At 30.8% G+C, this 21,608-nt stretch overlaps 1 protein-coding gene across 10 annotated transcripts in view; it reads left to right on the top strand.

Moving 5' to 3' along the window:
* Window positions 1-21,608, top strand: part of LOC123693189 (sorbin and SH3 domain-containing protein 1) — a 121,090-nt gene that overhangs the window by 56,196 nt on the left and 43,286 nt on the right. For 9 of the 10 annotated variants that reach the window (XM_045638183.1, XM_045638182.1, XM_045638179.1 and 6 more), the window contains exon 1: window positions 6,474-10,422. In XM_045638183.1, coding sequence (XP_045494139.1) covers window positions 6,855-10,422 — 3,568 coding nt within the window. In that variant the 5' untranslated portion in view covers window positions 6,474-6,854. Of the gene's footprint in view, window positions 1-391; window positions 479-6,473; window positions 10,423-21,608 lie in introns of those variants that run through there. The other variant, XM_045638188.1, reaches the window with a different exon arrangement.

The following is a 21,608-nucleotide window of genomic DNA, read 5'->3' as shown; positions in this document are numbered from 1 at the left end:
AATTCCACAACCGCACTGCGCGACACAAATTAAAATACCATCCTCACCACCTGGATGCGTGGCGCTCGTCTACTGTGCGATTCAAGAGACACTTTTTGCCGAGAACTACGCTATTGTGGAACAAGCTCCCTGCCTCGGTGTTTCCTAACTTATACGACATGGACACCTTCAAGAAGAAAGCGTATAAATTCTTGAAAGGCCAACAAATCGTTCGCAAAGTGCCCGACAATGCGAACGCTCATGGGCGGCGACGAGCTTCCAAAAAGTAACTCGCTTGCTCTTTTGTTGGTGATTATATAAAAAAAAATCATTTTTTGTCAATAATTTTTTTTTATATGAGAGCTAGTATTCTTATATGAATCAAGTTTAATTAAATTTACTTTTTATTCAGCAGACACGCAGGCCAACGATGTCGTTTCGTCAAAACCACCTGTGAAGTCGCCGAGCCTCTCTCAAGTTACGAGTCCAACTTATAAACGTAAGTGCACTTTTATTGCTTTTAAGTATGTGTATTATAATAAAGTATTAGTATTTTTGTATTACACAAACATAAATTAATTTTCATTCAAAAATTTTTCAAAGAAATTATTCTTCTTTGTTTAAATAGTTAACAAAAAGATATACTTAATTAACTTTGTATAACGTCGCAAAGTGTAAAATAATTCATTTTGTTAACATTTAACAATGTTTTAAAATATTAATTACTGAAATGAAAGAAGAAAAACCAACTCGAAACATTACCTCTTCTGGTCTCATCTTCTCTTCCTCTACTTTTGTGTGTTGGAAAATCATCAGCAAATTATAATAATAACCAACTTTTATACGTCAAACAAAATGGAACGCAATTACAGTTTATTTTCATATTAATTACGTTGGTAGCAATAGCTTTATAGGGTTTCATTAATTGCGATGAAGTTCAATAACAAAGAGATCCTCTGGAACGAAGTGCGTAAATTTTCCATCATTTATAAAACAGCTGTCATTTGTTTTGAAGTAAATTGATATAATTACTTTGGATAGTGATATTATCAACTATCAATTTGACCGCGGTTCACCTGTTCTAGATATCCATTACCTGTATCTATGTAACTTGGGTAAAAAATACAAATAATTAAAAATAAAAAGACTGTTCCTAAGTTGGTCACTGGTATTCAAAATTCGGATAAATTGAACTATAGTTTCGTATATAAAAATCCCTCTTACGTAATTTTCGTATTTTAAATAGCAACAAGATATGTGAATCAAAAAAAGTCCGAATCTGAACGCAGTAGTGCTACACCTTTCCACTGAGATTCATATAGCTGTCGTTTCTTGATATATCTCTGATCGGATTTCCGTAACAAGGGACTACAGGGGTAAAGGAGATACATATTTATTAACTTACAATATAACTGATGCGTTGCAGTCTAGTTTTCAAAGCTATTGACCGCCTTGATTGATATCCGATCAAGAAATATTAACGTGCCAACTTCATGAACTCTACAGAAGTTATCACATCAATTTAAAACTGGAGGTTGAGTTATATTTTATCGCCGTGTTTTAAATTTTCTCTGTGCTCTGAATACTAGTTTGGCAAATAGCATTTTGAGCGTTATATCATGAACTTGCGGATAAAAAATATAAATTTGTCTAAGGAAATCATTATATTAATTTTTACCATCACAGCATTATGTTTTAATTATAATCTGTAACTGTTACACTTTACTGTAATCTGTAACAATAATTCATTTAACTTTTTTACAGAAATTAATATTATGAATTTAAACAATAATTATTTAATATTTAATGCTTAAAAAAATAGCTCACTGTATTTGTTTTAAATAACATTATCGATACCACAGTTTTAGATACTTACTATTTTCAATTATAGACATGCAGATATCTAAGATAAGTCCAACAAAGAAAACCGCTCATTTTGTACAAGTTAGAGTTTTTACAAAAATATACAAACTATGTGTATGTTTATTAAATCGTAAACCCTGGTAATATATAGTGCTCGTTATTCTAAATGCGAGAGTTATTTTATGTGACACTTTTAAAGCTTAGATAGGCTCAGTACTAACGATCTTCAGGAATATGTTCCTGACCTTTTTAATACATTAAGCGAAATTGGGCAAATCGGTATATGTAAATAGCTCTATAATAATATTACTAGCTGTTGCTCGCAGCTTCGCTTTCGTGGTCAAAATATATTTTCATGATGCAGACTTTTATTCATTGTTTTATTCCCTTGAGAATATAATTATTAAAAACATTCGAACGCCTACATCATAGTGACTATCTGTATGCCAAATTGCATCCCAATCGGTCCAGTAGTTTAGTCTGTGCATTGATAAATCAAGCAATCAATCACTTTTGCATTTTATAGATTATTAAGATTAGAATAAACGTATGAAACTAAAACGATCTATGATTACTGTTAATAAAATGAGGTTACTGTAATTATTCATATTTTCCACTCGCATTTCAATTAGCAATGAACATTATTCACGCAATTATACATTTAAATTATAATTCTTGTGTCTTTGCTCGACTGAAGTGTAAATAACTGTGATACTTTGATTGAGTTTTTAATAATAGTCTGTGTTAAAAACTATATAAAAAATTTGCTCGTGAAGATCCTCGAATGTACCTAAACTTGAACTGGTACCAAAGATTAATTTTTAACCGACTTCCAAAAAAAGGAGGAGGTTATCAATTCGACTGTATTTTTTTTTTGTATATTTGTTACGTGATTACTCCGGCAATTATAAACCGATTTGAATAATTCTTTTTTTATTTGGTAGGTCATATGTCAGAGGTTGTCCCATTGTCACCAGGTCAGGATCTGATGATGGGATCCTGGGGAAATCGAGGGAATCCCTCAAATTTTGTAGGCATATACACTGTTTATCAGAAATTATATTAATATATGTAGATTTTTGCATCTAATGGTCACCATCTGATGTTGCTGAGCTGATGATGAATGGTAGGGGTATGGGATCTCTGTAACAAAATTGTGTAATACCATCGAATTTGAATGTAATTCTACTTTGTAGTTTAAATTTGTACATAATAATACTCTTGAAGTCGGTTTTTGTTTTTTTTTTTCAAAAAATTTACTTCATATTTTCTTCAAGTTATATTCTATAAGCTTGAAACAAAATAAATTGTCTTTGACCTATTCATATACAAATATAAATTATATCTGTATTTTTATATTAAAACAACAGTGCAACAAAACAACGAAATATTAAATATTTCTCTTTTCATTATATCCGTGTACAAATTTATATTTTGTTTTAATTGAATCATTAATGCCTTTATGTCTGTGCAAATATTGCAATATGAAATGCGAATTCATAAAGCTTCATATATTATGGGAAAAAATTAATTCAACTATTTCCTCGTATTCGAATTCAAAACGAAAGAACTTGTATATCAAATTAATGTATGATGTTAAAATTTAAAATTTCTATAAAATATACCTTCTGAGAGTTTATAATATTTTCTGCCTGAATTTCTATTTTTGATCTTTGTAAACAAATTAATAATTATTTTTAAAGATAGTACACAATTATTTCCCGAATTTTTAAAAAACACAACGACGAGCATAAGGTCACTGTATCATCTAAACAACACCTACTTGTATTATTATCTTACAAGGAAAAGACACGAAATATCTTCAATTTGCTCTTATACTGAGGTCCACAGTTCAGTATCTCATTGTATTCCCAGGGCATCTGAGCTAGCACCTAGGTAATTGGATAACTCGTGTTTAGCAAGTTTAATCCGATTTACATGCAGTGACCGCTCGTCGCCAATGCGAATATAACTGAATAAAATTACCTTTTCATTTTATCTGTACATAGTTTTAACAATTGTGGCTATTGAGCCTGTGCGTGTAAGTTTTATTTAAGTACGTGTATGCTTTAAACAGAAAAATCAATTAATAATAGGCGTTTTTACGAGGCGAATGTAGAGCTGATCTATAAAAGTCTTAAAATAAGCTTTTAAATATACTTGCTGAAAAGAACAAAAACAAAATTGCATTAATCATCGTGCACTACTATTATGGTAAAATTATGGAAAATATTGATTTCACGGAAGCCCAAAGTGAGGGAAGGCAGTTAAAAATACCGAGTATTCGATACACCCAGTTTAAATTACAGAAGACTTCACTTCCATGTGCACATTTTTTTTTTTTGATAATATTGAAAAATCATGATTCCTCGCTGATAACACATAATCTATTAAAGTTTAACAAAACCTTTCAAGTCGGTTCGATAATTTTTCTACTCGTACACGGAGACTAGGCAGATTGTACGTTTTATAGCATTCATTTAAAGTTTCTAAAGAATTCTTTTCAAGTAACTACCTATATTAATTCTAATTTATGAATATACAAAACAATATTTTCGTTTTTAAACTGTGCAAATATCTATCAATCAATCATAATATAACCCAAATAAATCGAACCGTTCGTTGAATTCTCACCGTAATAAACCAACCGCAATCAACAACAATGAGATTATTTATAATGAAATGCATCAATTCATCGCGTGCAATAAAAACGTGATAAGTGGTTCATACATTCAGTCGGCACAATTACCTTATTACCCTTTGAATGTGTGCCAAAAAACTGCTATAGAAGTTATCGCCTGTGCGTTTTTGGCACGCTGGCCCGGATCTATGAGGCGATTATGTCATGCATCGCAAATCCGATGTCCGATGTTTATCCACAGTCGCCTACAGTCTAGTCGCAAACAAATATCAGCCTTTTATTGTTCTGCAGAAAGCGAGACGACGCGTCAAAACTGGATATTTCTGGAAGGTCACCCCTCCGAGCTTGATTTATTACATTTGTGCTCCTGTAAAACGCATTGCTGTGATTTTCAGTGTATTATTAACGTTGACTCACTGGATATGAAAGTTTTGATTACATGTTTTAAAATCACTTATAAATGCGATTAATTATTTTGTATAAGACCGTAGCTGTAGAGTAGTAGGTACCTATAGTTAAGATGAGTAAATCCTTCTGGGTGGGTAACAAAGCGATCTACAATACAAACTGAAAAGTTGGCTTGAACAAGAAAAGTACTAGAAAAAATAAACGTATCTTTTTGTTTGAAGCTGACCCCAAAACCAATGCCAGAAATATAAATATAACTTTGATAAATGTTTGTGTAGAAATGAAAACTTTGCAAGGACAGCATTTTCCGATATTATTTATATAATTCAGGTCATAAAAGAAGAAATGGTCTTCTATTTTTTGCATTGAATAATAACAATTATTAGTATAATAGAATAACATGCCGCAGCTAATGTAATGGTTTTATATTTAAAACCTTTTACCAAGTCTTGACCTATATTCGTTCATTAATGTGAATCCACACGATACATCTAAAAGCAACATCGATACAAACTGTTATTTTTATCTTTTGTAATCTAAATATACAGTACGGTAAAATAGGTTTAAAATAATACAATACCTAGTTTTATGTATTAAGTGTTAATATAGTAAGAACAAGTGTTTATTACGTTTATTTGTGAAAGAAACATTGTTCTTGGGAATTTTGTATTCAAGACAGCATTTAGTTCGTTCGCTAATTTAAATCCTTTTTGGTTGTTTGTGTATTGTTTATGTTGTTTAGTAAGTATACGAATTCGCAGATGAAAATGCAGAATCATACTAAAACTAAACTACTCAGATCCACACAATATAGTCTTTGTAAATTAGTAGATAACCAAACCAATGTTGTTAACGTTGTATGGCATTTGTGACTGAATGCAAATTGCAGGAGTTCAATGCATATATAACAATACATGCATAGGACACTGGAAGTGTTCAATCAGTCTAGATGACCTGTAAGTCTAGATATAGGAGCCAGTTGTTCCACTTTTAGCCCACGCGTAACGAAATAATTGTAATCACACATTTCCTTATCTTATTTTTTATATAATGTTTCAATGCTTATATTTAATCATACAACTGCATTATTGATAAAATAGATAGGAAAATACGTTTTATCTGATAAGGTTTTAATTCAAATTTACGTAAGTATTATACTTTTTGTAATTAGAGCTTGTACAACGAATTTTAAACTCGTTTAGTTACGACTGTTTTGTGCGAAACTACACCTTTTTGCAATGTGCAAGGGTCAGCTAATAGTAAATATATTTTTTACATATTTGAATATTATATAGAGCATAAATTAAGTAATAGAAAAAAAAATACATACTTTACATATTTTACATCCTTCTGTTTGAAATTGATAGAACATTAAATGAACGTGAAAACAACATACAACAAACCCAAGTGACTTCCGTCCAAACCTAATATAATTCAAATAGCCTATTGTTTGTTAGTTTTTCTCCGTTATGTACACCCGAAAAGGGCAAGGAACGCTTTTGCAATTTTAATTAGTAATAATTTAAATCATGTCTGCTGATAATACATTGGTTAGGTAGTACAGAACAGCCGGCGGCCCGAACAGTCTTCCCTCGTGGCCGATCGCCGCGCGCGCAGTGTACACGGCATAAAAATAAGTCTGCGCCTGCGCACTTCAACCCATTTATAATTATTAGTAAATCGCCGAACGGGCGTACGACTGCCGCGCTTTGCTATCGCTCGCAAATCATAAAATTCATACGATCCATATACGAAGTGTATCTTTTATCTCGACAGTGTTATTGTAAAAAAGAAACGCAAACGCTCAACGTCGTATTATACCATTCATAGCGTCAATTTAGTCACAGTGGTAGTGCCCGGTGTCGCGAACTATTTACAAAACGATTCAGTGCTCGTGTGTGTGCGTTGTTTACTGCCCTTTGCTTATCAGTGATAAAAGTGCAAGTGTTTATTTCACATTAAGATGCCGGATAAACCGAAGAGACGTAAGAATAATAGAAATAAGAGAAGAAATAAAAATCAAAATCAATCTAACAGTAATATACAAATTGTTTCTTCTACGGAGAAAGTTGAAGATATTTCATTGAGTCCACCGATTGCAAGTCAGAGTGATGTTAGCGCAAAAACAGAAGAAATAACCTCAAATAAATGCTCGGAGGCAACTGAAGAAAATATTGGTGATGATAAAACACAGAAATTGTTATCAGGCTTGCTTGTTTCCGATACAAAAGAAATAAAACATGATACTGATGATTTAAATACTCAAAAAAGTGAAGCTACGGAAGAAACAATAAAAATAACTGAAAAATATAAAGTAGAATCTCCTGAAAAGACAATTAAAGTAAAATCTAAATTAAAAAATAACGTAAAAAGTAAAAGTGTTGATAATGACGATCAACCTACTATAGTAGAAATTTCAGATGACGGAGAAAAGTGTGAAGCCGATAGTAACTTAGTCATTGTTGACGCTAGTAATGTTTTAGTTGCTGAAGTGGAGCCTAATATTGAATGGGAAAATACTGCCGACCTGGAAGAGTTAAAATCCTTAAAACAAGAAGATACTGTACCTGGAGCATTATCTATTACAACGATACCCCTTAATGTAGCACAATGTGAACTAACTAAGTCTATGAGCCCTGAGGAAGAAAGATGCTTACGCAAATATCTGCAAAGTTTGGATTTATCATCTAATCAAGGCATAGATCCCAGTTGTTTGGAAATTAAAGCTGAAATAGAACAAATGGTTGAACGTGAAATTAAACAACGCTTAAGAAAAAAAGGATTCGCTGAGGATAATTTTATTCCTAGACTTGGGCCACCCAGATCATTACATGTCATTGATGAAGAAGTTAGTGGAGAATCATCAGCTACATCACGCCGTCATTCATATTTAAACGAAAATAAAAGTGACACGGACGAGTTAGATGACGATGTTTTCAAAATAACGTCTGATAGTAAAAGTAAATTTAGCACAAATAAAGGCACTAAAATATTTACAAATCTTATACCGCAAGAGTGTATACGTGTAGGCGCTCAAATTAAAGATCCTGAAATTTCTGAAGCAAGAGGGGCTTGGTCCACAAAACAGTTAGAATCAGTGACCGGAGCAGAAATTGTTTATTTAACGGACTCATCCAGTAGTACTAGTTCTGCATATGATATTAATGATATTGATGAAAATAACGAAGAAAGCGACGTATCCGTTCGAATAATAACTCCAACTATTGAAGTAACAGATACAGATACGTTTCTTAAAAATAATTTTAGGTCAAAATCTGAAAACTCTAATGAAGTTGAGAAAATGATATTGTCTGATAATAGCGTCCATGAAATTAAAAATGACTCTAGAAATAACATTATAGAAACAAAGCAAGATAATTCTTTAAATGAAATAGACGGCCACGAGATAGTTGTTTTATCTACGGATGTTTTAAACACCGATTTATATGTTAAAGAAATTGATAATTATGAACAGCAAGAAGAACCTAATGCGCTAGTTTTTAAAAATCAAAACCATGAAGATAACTCACATGTAAATAATGATTTTAAAGAAAACAATAGATCTGATCTTGAAATAAAAGTTTTAAAATGTGAATTAAATGATGCAATAAATAATTTAATAAAAGAAGTTATTTCCGATTCAGAAAGTGTCAATGATAACTCAAATGAGCCACTAGTTCGTCAGGATTCATCTAGTAGTGTAGGTTCTTCTCAATGCACTGCGAAATATAACCCAAAATGTTCTTCTCTCAACGATATTCCAGGCAATGAATCTGATGAGTTCAGCACAACAAACAATGAATTTAAACATTTAGAAGAAATAGAAAGTCACGTTAAAGACGTCATTGAAACTATCAAAGATAATTCTATGAAGGGTAAAGATGAAGCACAAGCCACAGACTTAAAAACGCCATCTTTGCGAGATTTATGCTTAGGAACAATATGTAAATTACCTTATGGTGAACAAATATTGGAAGAATTGGCGAATGTATCAGAACGTTTGCAAAAAATGAGTGATATTACATTGGAAGCCAATAAATTTCGGGAGTCAACAGACAAAGTTAGCAATAAAAATGAATTACATAAAAAGCCATCTCCAAAAACTTCTGTAACAGAGTCAAAAATCAAAGCAGTTCCTCCACCGGTGCAACCTCGAAATTCATCTTTAAGAATTAGTCATGATGAATCTCAAACTAATACAAAATCAGTTTCTATACCATCTCGCGTTTGCTTATCACCATCTCAAAAAATGTTGATGGAAAAAACAAACACGTTTTCAGAAAAAGAACAAACAGAACACATAAATAATGAACACAAGATTTCCGTAGATTTACGTGATAAAGACAAAGATAGCAAAGATATTATTAATGTTCCATTTAAATCGCAGACTGGAAGTCGTCTTTTAGCATTATTACGTCCATCATCAATGACTGACTCAAAGGAAAATATTACAAGTAACAATAAAGTGTGGAACGGTGGTATAAACAAACTATCATCTTTGTCTAAAATAAATGTAAAAGATGTGAATGATACCTTCACCAGAAGCGACGACGAATCTAAAAGACCGTTTAAGTATGATCATTCTAATTCATTCAAACCTATACCACCCCCTAAACCAAAAAAATTTTCATCATCATTTTATGAATGCAATCAGTCATCTAACTTTATAGAAAGTTCACTTAAATCTGTTAAAAATGAGAATAAATATTTCCACTACTCAACAGGAAATTTAAGTAAAGAGATAGAAGATGATATCTCTTCTATTCAAAATATGCACCGACATTATAATGATATTTACAAAGAAGCGAGAGATGAATTTTATCCGCGGCGACCATCCTTACCTAAAGATTTATGTGACCAACAAATGGAATATATACTCAGAAAGGAGAAAGAAGTCGAAGCTGAAATCTATAGATTAGAAAATGATCGTGTTAAACCACCTCAAAGAAGAGGTCCTAGAGCACCGATGATATTAGATGAAGAAGCTCATGATAAATCTTGGCTTAATTCAAACACACACAATAGTAGACAGCTTTATGATAATACGTTCATATCAAAATCTACTCCGAAAATGGAAAGCGGAAAATTATCGTCTGCTTTTAGTAAAAGTGAAGAAGAATTAGTAAGAAACAAAATGTATTCCGAATATGTAAATCAAATGGCTGAGAGAGAGCAACGGAAACAACAAAAAATTATCAAAATTACTAAACCGCCACATGCTCTGAATAATAGCACATACTCCAAAAGTGAGTCTGAACTGAAATATTTTGAACATAAAGTAAATAATCGCATTGAAAAAGAGTTTATCGATAGAGCTAAGGAAAGATGGAATAAACTTGGTTTTAAAGATCCTGAAACAGAGGATGAAAGGGACAGTGATAAAAATACATATAGAGAACCAAAAGTGATTGAACACAAAATTAAAGTGATTGATTCGGGTGAAGAAAAAGACGTGAAAAAACTTCCTAATCATTTGCAGGACTTTGTGAACTTTACAGTGAAAGATAAAAATGATAAAAGTAGCAGTCCTGGTGAGTCGGATAATGATGAAGCATCATCGCATGGTGTGATTATGTGTGCAGTGATAATTTTACTATTAACAATAACTAAATTCATCATGAGACTATTTCGTTAAAAGTGACACGTAGAACCTTTTATATTTATAGTAGATACTCGATTACTAATTATATTTTTGATTAGCATGTTTTAGCTGGCATGGTTGTTATTGTGATAGTATTTAAGTTATACGAATAGAAGAATACTCCTAATGCAAATATATAATGAAACAGGTAAGCTATACTGAATTGTATATTTCACAATTTATATGTTATTTTTTACCAATTGTAAATATAAGCTTTAATAGATATTAAAGATCTACATCTTTCCGTCAGATTCCGTCAGATCTACGTCTTTCAGTCATTTTAACCTGTATCATATATTATTATAGTGTGCAAACATATAGATGTCATATTGTCATATCTTAATACTATATAGTTATATTTATGCTTAAAACCAATCCTTTAAATAATTATAACAACCATCTTGTACATAGAACATAATTATGATTCAGCAATATTTTTTTAAATAAAAATCTCAATTCAAAATCACATTTAAAGTAAAAACGTAAACATGTTAATAAATTTGTCTAGCTAACATGAATATAAGCGGTAATACTTTTTCATTCAAATGAAAAATAAATACTTACAGAAATAATTAATTAATATTATAATTAGGTACGTTACTTTCTAAGCTTGCGATTCCGTGAATTATTGAATGGAGTGCAACGGTATTGGCGCGCATATTGCATTACATACTGTAAATGGTAATAATAGATGTGCGAAATGCGATAGACATTTGTTTGCAAATGGAAATTAGCATTTGCTAGATAACTGTGTTATCATCGTATTGACGAACTCGCTGCGCAAACAGAGTCATTATTGACGTACAAAATCCACATTTGTTGCTTCATACTTATTTATCGCCGTGTAAGTTATCACTGAGAATGATATCAGATAAAAAATTAAATACTACAACGCTCTGCTGCCAAATTTTCAACTGAAATCGTACAAGATAAAGAGCGATGCCCGTGAAAATATTTGGATCATCTATATTCGTTCTAAATGGCCCTTGGTGACTCGACCGTAAATACATATTTACATTTCGTGCACAAAGTTTGCATTTTATGTCATAATTTTACTCCTACATGTTTTCGAAAACATAAAAATATAAATAGCAGCTTGCATACAAATATTAAAATCATTTAATTATAATAGTGTTAAATTGAGTGTTTACTCAAATAAAAATATGGATTTCTTTGATAATTCTCCACATATTTATCTCGTAATATAGACATAAATTCCAATTAAATTCGGTCGTGATGAAGTGACATAATGATGATATTGATGAGATCGGAGTTCGGACGTAGTGTTCACTCTAAATTATTAATCTAAGCCCCTCTGATAGCCCGCGGCATTATGGAATTTCAATTAGGTACTAGACGAAAATAACCAAATATATAACTATGTGATATAATAATATATCTGAAATGTTTACATGAAATTGCTTTTCATATTCCTTTTAATAAAAAAATTCTATTTCAGAATAATGTGATTGAAATATAAACAGTGATAAACAATTATTAGATTTATTTGGATTACAAAGGAAAGTTTTAAAAACGTAATGAAAGTATTGGTTGGAATTTTTATGTCATAGTTATTTTAAGCATTCAAAAAACAATTTTCATGTTTCATTTCATTATCATTACCTACCTATATTGATGATAATGCTTCCGCCGGCTGGCGTATTTTCATTAAATTGTGCATTGTTTGTAGGTACATTTTTTTATTACACTTCAGTGTTTTTTTATTTATTTAGTATTTAACATTTATTTGACAACCAATAAATTTATTTAGAACTTGTGATGTGCAATTTATATAAGACTTCTTATATGAATAACTAGCGGTCCGCCCCGGCTTCGCCCGTGGTACATATTTACGCTTTCTCTACATAAGAACCATCCTCGAACTTCAAGGAATATTATAAAAAAAGAATTAACAAAATCGGTTCAGCTGTTCTCAAGTTATGCGCTTACCAACACATTTTAGGATTCATTTTTATATATAAGATTTAAAGAAAGTTCACCTGATAATGGAGTGTATTTGGAATCGATTACGCTGCTTTTCGTAACCATTGATACAACTAAAAATAACTATAGACTAAGATGTTCCATTTTCTGGCAATGACTAGTATCTTACTTATACTTGGCGCTTCATTCAGCCGTAAAGATGGTAGTCAGTTGCAACAAATAATTATGGGGTATTGGCAAGCTGATTTGTTTTACGTCAACGTTAAAAATAATTTGTAATAGATCATTTTTCATGAACACTTTTGTTGTCTGTCGTTATGTATGGTCACGCTTATTCGTCGTGGTAAACGCGGTCTCGGTTTTCATAGTTTATTTAAAATACGAGTTTGCATTTTTGTGTTGCATCCGTTAGTATGGGTTATGCTAATAGACGGATTTGTATGATTTTTATATGGTTAAAATTCGGTACAACCTTGAGACCACATTTACACATTTTGTTGCACTTGAAGCGACTGCATTTATTTTGTCTATACTAAATCACGAAATATAAATTCTATGAAAGCTAAAGAGTACAATAGAGTAGAGTAAGAACCTTAACTTTAAGCTTAATGTTTTACTAAATCAACAAAGAAAGACTAATTAATCATCTTTAACTCGAGATGAAGGTGCCAGCATAATATACGTATCTAGTATACGGGGTCAAAGTCAATTAAACTAAAATATACAATTTATATATTATGCCATTAGGTTAAATTATAATTAATGAGTCGCAATATCAATTATTTTTATTTCAAATGAATATATAGAAACCCCGTCTGGGAAAAGCAATGCTAAATTATTGGATACAAAGTCCCTAATGAGTAAAGGTTAGGCATACAGGAAACAATTTCATGACGGATGTAAAGCATTGGTGATGTTTATTGACGCAGATGAACAAACACTTTTATTGCGTTTATTGGCTGTTATTTGGCGGCTACGACAAAACGTTCCTGCGATTTGAGAGAATCTGAATATTGGCAAAGAATTACGAAACTATCGAAATATTCTGTTGTTTGTTTGCTACCAAATTATTTTTTAATTAATCAGACCGACAGCGATATCGCTTTATGAAAAAAGTAACGACTCTTTCTCAATATTATAATGGCCAATTTATTAATTCAGATAATTGATTTATCCCTATTGCTTTTATATACTTATAGCTTTCCTTATATCTCTAAGGATCAACATTCGATAAGGAAGCATATTCTCATTCGATTGGGCCTGTTTTATTCAATGGAATTTCTCAATAGCCCGGAATATGTAATTATGTTCTGATTACGGTATTGTGCGATATATCATATAATTATATCGATGTTAAATTGAATTGGCTAAATGTGAGTGAACTATGATTTCTACAAAATCTGTTTATTATGTGGTTTATTATACCTTACTCTCTAAGTAGCATTTATTTTATTGCAAATATAAAAATTTAAATACATCAAGGATATGTAACCGTAAAGGAAATTTTGATTATGTATGTTTGTTGCTCTTTTACACGAAGCAACTGCACAGTTCGGAGATAGTTGTCTGGATTAGCATAGGTTATTCTTACCCGGGAACTAGGTAGGTACACGATTAAAGTCGCGGGCTCCAGCTAGTTAAGATATATTTAGATTAGCTCTTGGCCAAGATTGGGCTTTTGTTTAGTAAAAATATAACTTCAGCCCTGTGCCCGTTTTATTAAAAATAACTTAGACACGTACATGATGGCACTAAAATAAATACGATATATTTAGGCTGAAGTTAATTTTTAAATTGAATGGCTTTAGGTAATAATATCACAGGGTTTATAAAATAAATAAAATTGTTTTATTTCAGGACATGTGTTCCCATATGGTAGTTACAATAATATAATGAAAGTATACAAGATTAAGATAAAAATTAAAAACAATTAGAGCATCATTCATATTCCCTTGACTACATAGATCTATTAACATAATATTGTGATGCATGAACATTGCACCAGTAAAGAAGTAAAGGATTGTCAAAATAGTTACAGACAGCCACCAGAATACCATTACTGGAGCGTCTCATTCTATCCCAAAAACTTGCGATTCGAGATCGCAATTCGCAATATAGCCCTGAAATCCGAGACCCCCGTCTCAAAAAATATGCCAGATGCACTACAGTACCTGGGCAGTTTCATAAAGAGTCTGTATGCGTTATTAAACAATGTTCTCTTTTATAAATGTACACTGCATTTAAAAAAAATCGTGCCTCGGTACGGCAAAGACGAAAGTTCAAATTGATAATGATGGAATTTTTTTCTATTCTATATAGTTGTTCTATACATTATAAAAACTTAAAGTTAGAAGTCCGATAATGACAATATACGAATATAATGCAATATCATAATATCTATGCTAGAACTGAATATCATCATAATATCAATTCATAATTAATTTGACGGTCTAATGATTTTAATTACCTCGTGTATAATTCAGTAATGCACAGAAATATTTCAATTAATAGCCAAGCTTAGTTTAGGATAACATAAATTGCTATAAATTTGACATTGTTCATTTATTTGAAACATTATCATGCATTATTATGATTTTTTTAGAATCAACGCCATCTGTTGTGAATGAGACGTACTTCAAGAAGTTTTATAGATCATCGTTAGATGTCGTGAGCGTCCATCTTCCTCCTTATAAGTCGATTAATTTTATAAGTTGTTATTATTGGTATTCTTTTATAATGACAGTATAGTTTTAATTTAAAAAAATACGAACAGTCTGTTAAAAAAATATAGAGGGTGACAGATCATATTTTAAAAATATTATTGTAAGTAATAAATATAAAATTTTAAATGATTAATTTACGTTAAAAATATATTTTTCAGCATGAATTATATCAAAATACCTTAATAAATAATCTCAAATAAACCGAAACACAAAGTGTACATCTAATGTATAAACTCGTAAAGTCAAAACTCATCCAAACGTGGGTAACTGTGAATCCACAACAGCTAAGATTAATTAGAGCCGCGGCTAAATTAATAACAGGCCCAACGCGCCCTGGACGCCTGCCTTCGTATTAAATAGTGCTTTTACAATAACAAATCTAATCGTTAACCCTTACCAAGTGCCAGAATGAGATATGATACGAACAATAAACGGGCATCTACGATCTTATGGGACCGTAATAACTAACGCTAGCGCCATCACACTAAATCGAGGTTAATATCTCATTTCCTTATAAATCCCGCTTTACAATGAATTATCTGAAGGCTGTTTTAAACTATCGTAAAGATACAGGTAGTAAAAGTCTTTGTAGGTAATGCTTTATACATTTATAATAAACCTATATGTACCTATAATATAAAATTATATAGGTAGGAGAACAATATCTGATTTATAAAATTCCCGTATCACGGCGTTTTTAATTAAATTCCTCCGAAACGGCTCGACCCATTCTCATGAAATTTGGTGTGCAAATAGGATAGGCCTTGACATCGATAAAAATCTGTTTTTCATGACCTTAAATGATAATAGTATAGTAAGACAGAACGAAGTTTGCCGGGTCAGCTAGTATTTTCAGAGAATTCAGCATAAGCCTATTAATATTTCCACTTGTAAAATTCAGTAAACTATCTAGGTTTATGCTATAATCCACTACAATTTCAAGTGCAGGATCTGCTGTTTTCAACAGTATGATCATATTGTTTTGTACGATTTAAGCTCTACTGAATAATTATATTATAATTTTATATGGCTCTATGTTAGTCAGTAAAATGAAAACTATCATATAGATAATTCGATTCAATATAATATGTCAAATATTAATACAAAAATGTATTTCTATGTAGAAATGATGCCTGAAAATATTTTCTGTCCAGAATAAAAATAATACGCGTTACTCTCCTTTAATATTACCTACAGTTTGTGAAAACATTTAAATACTCATGTTAAATATTATTATTAATATATTCGTCAAAATCAACTGCCATAATATTAATATTATTAATTATTAATAATATATATAAATCTCGTGTCACAATGTTTGTCCTCAATGGACTCCTAAACCACTTAACCGATTATAATAAAATTCGCACACCATGTGCAGTTCGATCCAACTTGAGAGATAGGATAGTTTAAATATCAAATCGTTTTAGAGAAAGCGGGCGAAGCCGCGGCCGGTAAGCTAGTGTTTTATAATTATTAATCGGGGCATGTAATATTTATGTATAATTATATTTAGTATGAAACTATAACGATATTCAGACACGTGAATATAATATAACGCTTGCGGGTGCCTGCTGATAATCGTGTTACTTTAATATGCGTTGGCTCTCACCTACGACAACATAATTATTGCATTTTGTATACATATAATAATACCCGTGACCAATATAAATGTACATGTAAAAGCGTAACAGATTTAGATTCTTGCAATATGTTTCTCGAATAGGTAGGTATGCGCCTTACTCATAAACTATAATAAATCTTTAAATACTAAAATATTTTAGTACATTAACTAGACTTAATTGATTTTTAACTATATGTGTGAATTAAAAAGAATATAAGTAACAATACATGGTCGGAAAAACGCATTATATACCTACTTACTTGTTTCTTGATAGTTGATACAACATACTTACCTAAAACTAGTAGGAACTAGGTACACTATTTTAAAAACTATAAAAATTACGTTAGTTAAAACTTTAATTTCAACATAAATTAACAAGTTCAAGCTAATGATATCAAGAATTTCTACACAGAAAACTTTTGCAACGGTAGTTCGCGTTTTAGTTGCTAAGTAACGAATTTTTTTTTTTATACTAAAACATTACATTATGAGGGTAAACAAAATGACATAGAAATAGGAAATTAATGCTTTTTTATTTATTACATATACCTAATCCTCTAATTCAATTATTCTCAGATAATGAAAAAAAAACTTTTTACGGTTGAATGTTACAAGCTCTACTAAAAATAAAATGTTTTCCTTGCTGTATTGTTAATCAGAAGATGACTTTGAAGTGTTTTATTTGAAGCTCTAATATTTTCAGGGCAATGTTATACAAAAAAATACCTTCATATTTAGAATACGAAAGAACATTTTTATTATTTATCTGCCTGCTTAAAACTAAACAGGGATTAACATATTTTTTTCTAATCAAATAAATATTCGATTATTACAGATATAATAAATATAGCAAACTAAATATCTCTATCTCCTAAGAGAGCATATTAATATATCTAATTATGTAGTAACAAACCAATATAACACAATATTACAATGTTATATTTCCCTTTAAATCAGTCAAAACTTGAATAAAACGTATAAAAATCTCCTATACGCTGCATAATATGAACCAGTAGTAGACTGGGTTTTATTTCGAGTTATTTCGTTCCAGTTTATTTTTGGCCCTTCCTGTCTACCAACGACGTGCGAATTTAAGGGCGACCCATAAAATAGAAAAGCTCTAGGGCTTATTCCATTCCGTAGCATAAAATTTATTGAGATCTAATAATGAATCAAAAAAATAAAGTTTCTATACTGTTTGTTTTTTAGAGACACATTATTATTACACGATGCAAATGCAGGTGAGAGGAATTATATAATTATTAAATAATTGAACCACGTTTATTCAATCGAGCACTTGAAAATACTCTGATTTAATTGAAGTATCTTATCAATAGCTATCAAACGGTGCTGCTTATCAACGAAATTGTGAAGGCACAAGGATTATGTGAATAACGTTCCTTTTAGTTATATCTGGTATCAATCCCCGTGAATTTCATATAGCGTGTATATACCTGGGTCGGAAGGTAGATAGTTAGGTAGTGTTTTCATTGTTTTACAGTTTCCTACAAACGATATCGCGTCATATAGCGTTATCAATGTAAAATGTTGGCTCATCAGTCTGGCTGTGACCGTCGGATGCAACACACGTACGCGCTCTGTCCTCGTATTTTCCGCGATTTTCCTCGCCTGTTTTTCCTATTATTCGTAGACACGTATTAAATAGTAGCCCAGTAGATATGTCATCGTTTGCTGTAATAAGTTCGCTGACGTTATGGATAACTTAATCGAACCAATGGTAGCTGTATAGTTTTCGATCTGTGGTATTTGTGATTTACCAAATCTAAGGATTTTTTTGATAACGTAAGTACATAATATTTTTATTTAAATAAAACACTTTTTTCCAAAATTTGTTAGTCATGTTATAGGAACTCTTAATAACGTCAAGGTTGCGATGTCAAGGCTTAGATTATTTATCAACGCTACCTTGTTTTTTTTAGGAAAACTGTACAACTAACGACATTTCTATTTATTACGATATGCTTAATGGAAAATGGGAATTTGATAAAATGTAATAGTTAATGTAGTGTTTGTATTACGTTCCACTATCAATGTTACATTCTATAACTTTAATATTAATGTAGAGTCCTAAAAAATATACCTATATATATAATTAATATGAAAAACAAAAACATGTTAAAAATAAATTTTATGATATTAAAAAAAATCTGGCCAGTTATTTTTAAACACTACGATGTCAACAAGTATTCAATACAAATAGACTTTAACATGAAAATATCTTATAAATGTGGGAACATTTTATGTTTGGTAGAAAACACGACTATGAGATAAATCTTATGATATGTAAGTACCTCTAAATGTATTCTGTAGGTGTCATAATTACTTAAGGTGGGTGTGAACTATGATCCATTTATTTTACCGTAGTTAGGTCAAGGCGAAATTAGTAAAAATGACCGGATCTGATATGTAGGCAACACCGAATCCATTATCTCTACATAAACAAATTTAGGTAATCGGTTCTTTAAGAACTTTGTTCAATTTCATTTTTTTGATTTAAGTCGTTTCTTTTTACCATAGCAATAATAATTTTGGCAATGATTTTCATTAAATGTTCCTGAAAAGTGACTGACTTTATGAAATATGATAATATTACCATCATACTTATTATTATCTCGGATCAGTGGATACTATTCTAACACACATAAAGGTCATTTAAAAATCCCAACAACAACACAATCGTACACAAAATACGTACGATAGAGACTAGTTTATTACCAATTATTCAATCAGACAAATAGTGCTAGTTCCCTGGTGAACGAGTAAGTTCATTTGTAAAATTAATGCTCGTAACTGCATGACGCATCAGCGCGTTTATTAGCCCCAAATTATATAAAGTCAATTTACTAAATTTGTGTATAAATTACTCGTGAACGCTTTAAAATGTACTTAATAGTTATATTATTGCCTAAATGAATATTATATTACTAAATATCTGAAGCCGATTACAAATGCTATTTGTTTATACGTAAATCGTCCCTGTAAAATCTCTATTCTCTTTATGGGCTATATATAAAGTATTGTAATGTAATAAAATGCATCGATGCTCCAATATTTTTGTATTACGTACGTAACAGACAGCTTCCTGTTTAAATTATAGGGGCAAAGGCTTCTACAAATAAGATTACAACGCGTCCTAGTTTTCTGTAACGTCGCTTGCAAAAATACTCCTTTTATAACGACACGGATGAAACGTATTAACAGTTTTAAATTGAAAAGATGAACGAAATCCGTGACATTTCATTCTTGGCTTTTAATATTGAGACACAAATATGTAGTATAATATAATATCTTTCTATAATACTATCCGCTAGATTACTTCAGTTCAATAAAATGTGAAGGAAGGATTGAAAATATTAACTGGGGCTCGTAGCGTAATTGGCAATTACTCGTATGATAGCTTCGGAAATATGAGACTCCTTTTTATAAATATTTTTTCCGATTTACATTTAATAACATTCATTTGTTTTTATATTAAATATTTATCTATCCTTTCCTTATTTTTATAATATCTACTTACTTACCTACTTATTTTTGTAAATCGATGTAGAGATATCCAGAGTTGTGACGGCTACACAAAGATTACAAATTTAATACTTATCTATGGATTAGCATTTAGCTCCCATGAAAAAGTTCAATGTTTACAACTTTATCACTAGGTCAAAGTATTAATTTTAATAACTTATCTAGGTTATAATTTATAAAGGTTATATGAAACTTTATTTATCGATCTATGTTAAATGATAGATGTTTTCGGCCACGCTGACCAATCACATTACAGATTAGCCAACAGTTCATGAAATTATATAATGTTTATGGGTTAACTATATAGTAAATATTAAAGAAATATTAGTACCTATTTTATATTCACATTCAATTAAAGGTATGGACTATGGATGTTAAACAGTCTTTCTCATCAGATAAAGTTTTCGGCTGGTTTAATATAATGAATAAGTACTTAGTTAAAATACATTTATATCTATATAACAGAAAGAAATACCCAATTGTTTTTTTTAATTATCAAACATACTATCTATAAAACATATTCGCTACAATAATTACCGACATAAGCTTTCAGAATTAATCAGAGAGAAATATGAATGCTTTTTTTGTCTTAGTATAATACAATAGCAAAGAAATGCCATTGCAATAGTATTATCTTGATTTCATATTCGTGTCGTTTCATGCATCAGAGCATTAAAGTAGCCTTATATTTCCTATAAAAGAGCACAATCTTCTGTCACGATGTGTTTTTATGTGAACAACGCAATGTGCTTCGACAACTCTCTAATGCAATTCTCAACACGACACTAATATTATTAGTCTGGGCATATACATTCAATAGGACCTTTATGTATTACTGAATAAAGTGCACGGTACATGCATATATGATATATGTAGGTACATTATTACCTGTCAAACTGTAGGGCTACTAAAGAGCATCCCATTTATGCCGCACCATGATTCGAATATGAAATAAAAGTACTCTATAAAGGTGAATAGACTTCCTTATAGTCTTTCATTGATCTAAATTGAACTTAAATGACATTAGACTTGATTAGATCTATGAAATCAATGAATTAATTTTGTAGTCTCGTCACACGGCTATTAATCATCGTATCTGGAATGCAATGAAGACCTTGAATGACAACAATCTAGTAGTTATTATTTTATATTCATATAGGTAAACTACTCTTGGAGTATTTTTGTAATTTTTCTAATTAAAATTGTACGTTCTCAAGCTCTTTATAAAATAATTGTTGTCTT

Source organism: Colias croceus, chromosome 7 (assembly GCF_905220415.1).
Source record: "Colias croceus chromosome 7, ilColCroc2.1".
Lineage (NCBI taxonomy): Eukaryota > Metazoa > Arthropoda > Insecta > Lepidoptera > Pieridae > Colias > Colias croceus.
Note: the sequence above shows the minus strand (reverse complement) of the source record. Positions and strands in the feature narration are given on the sequence as shown.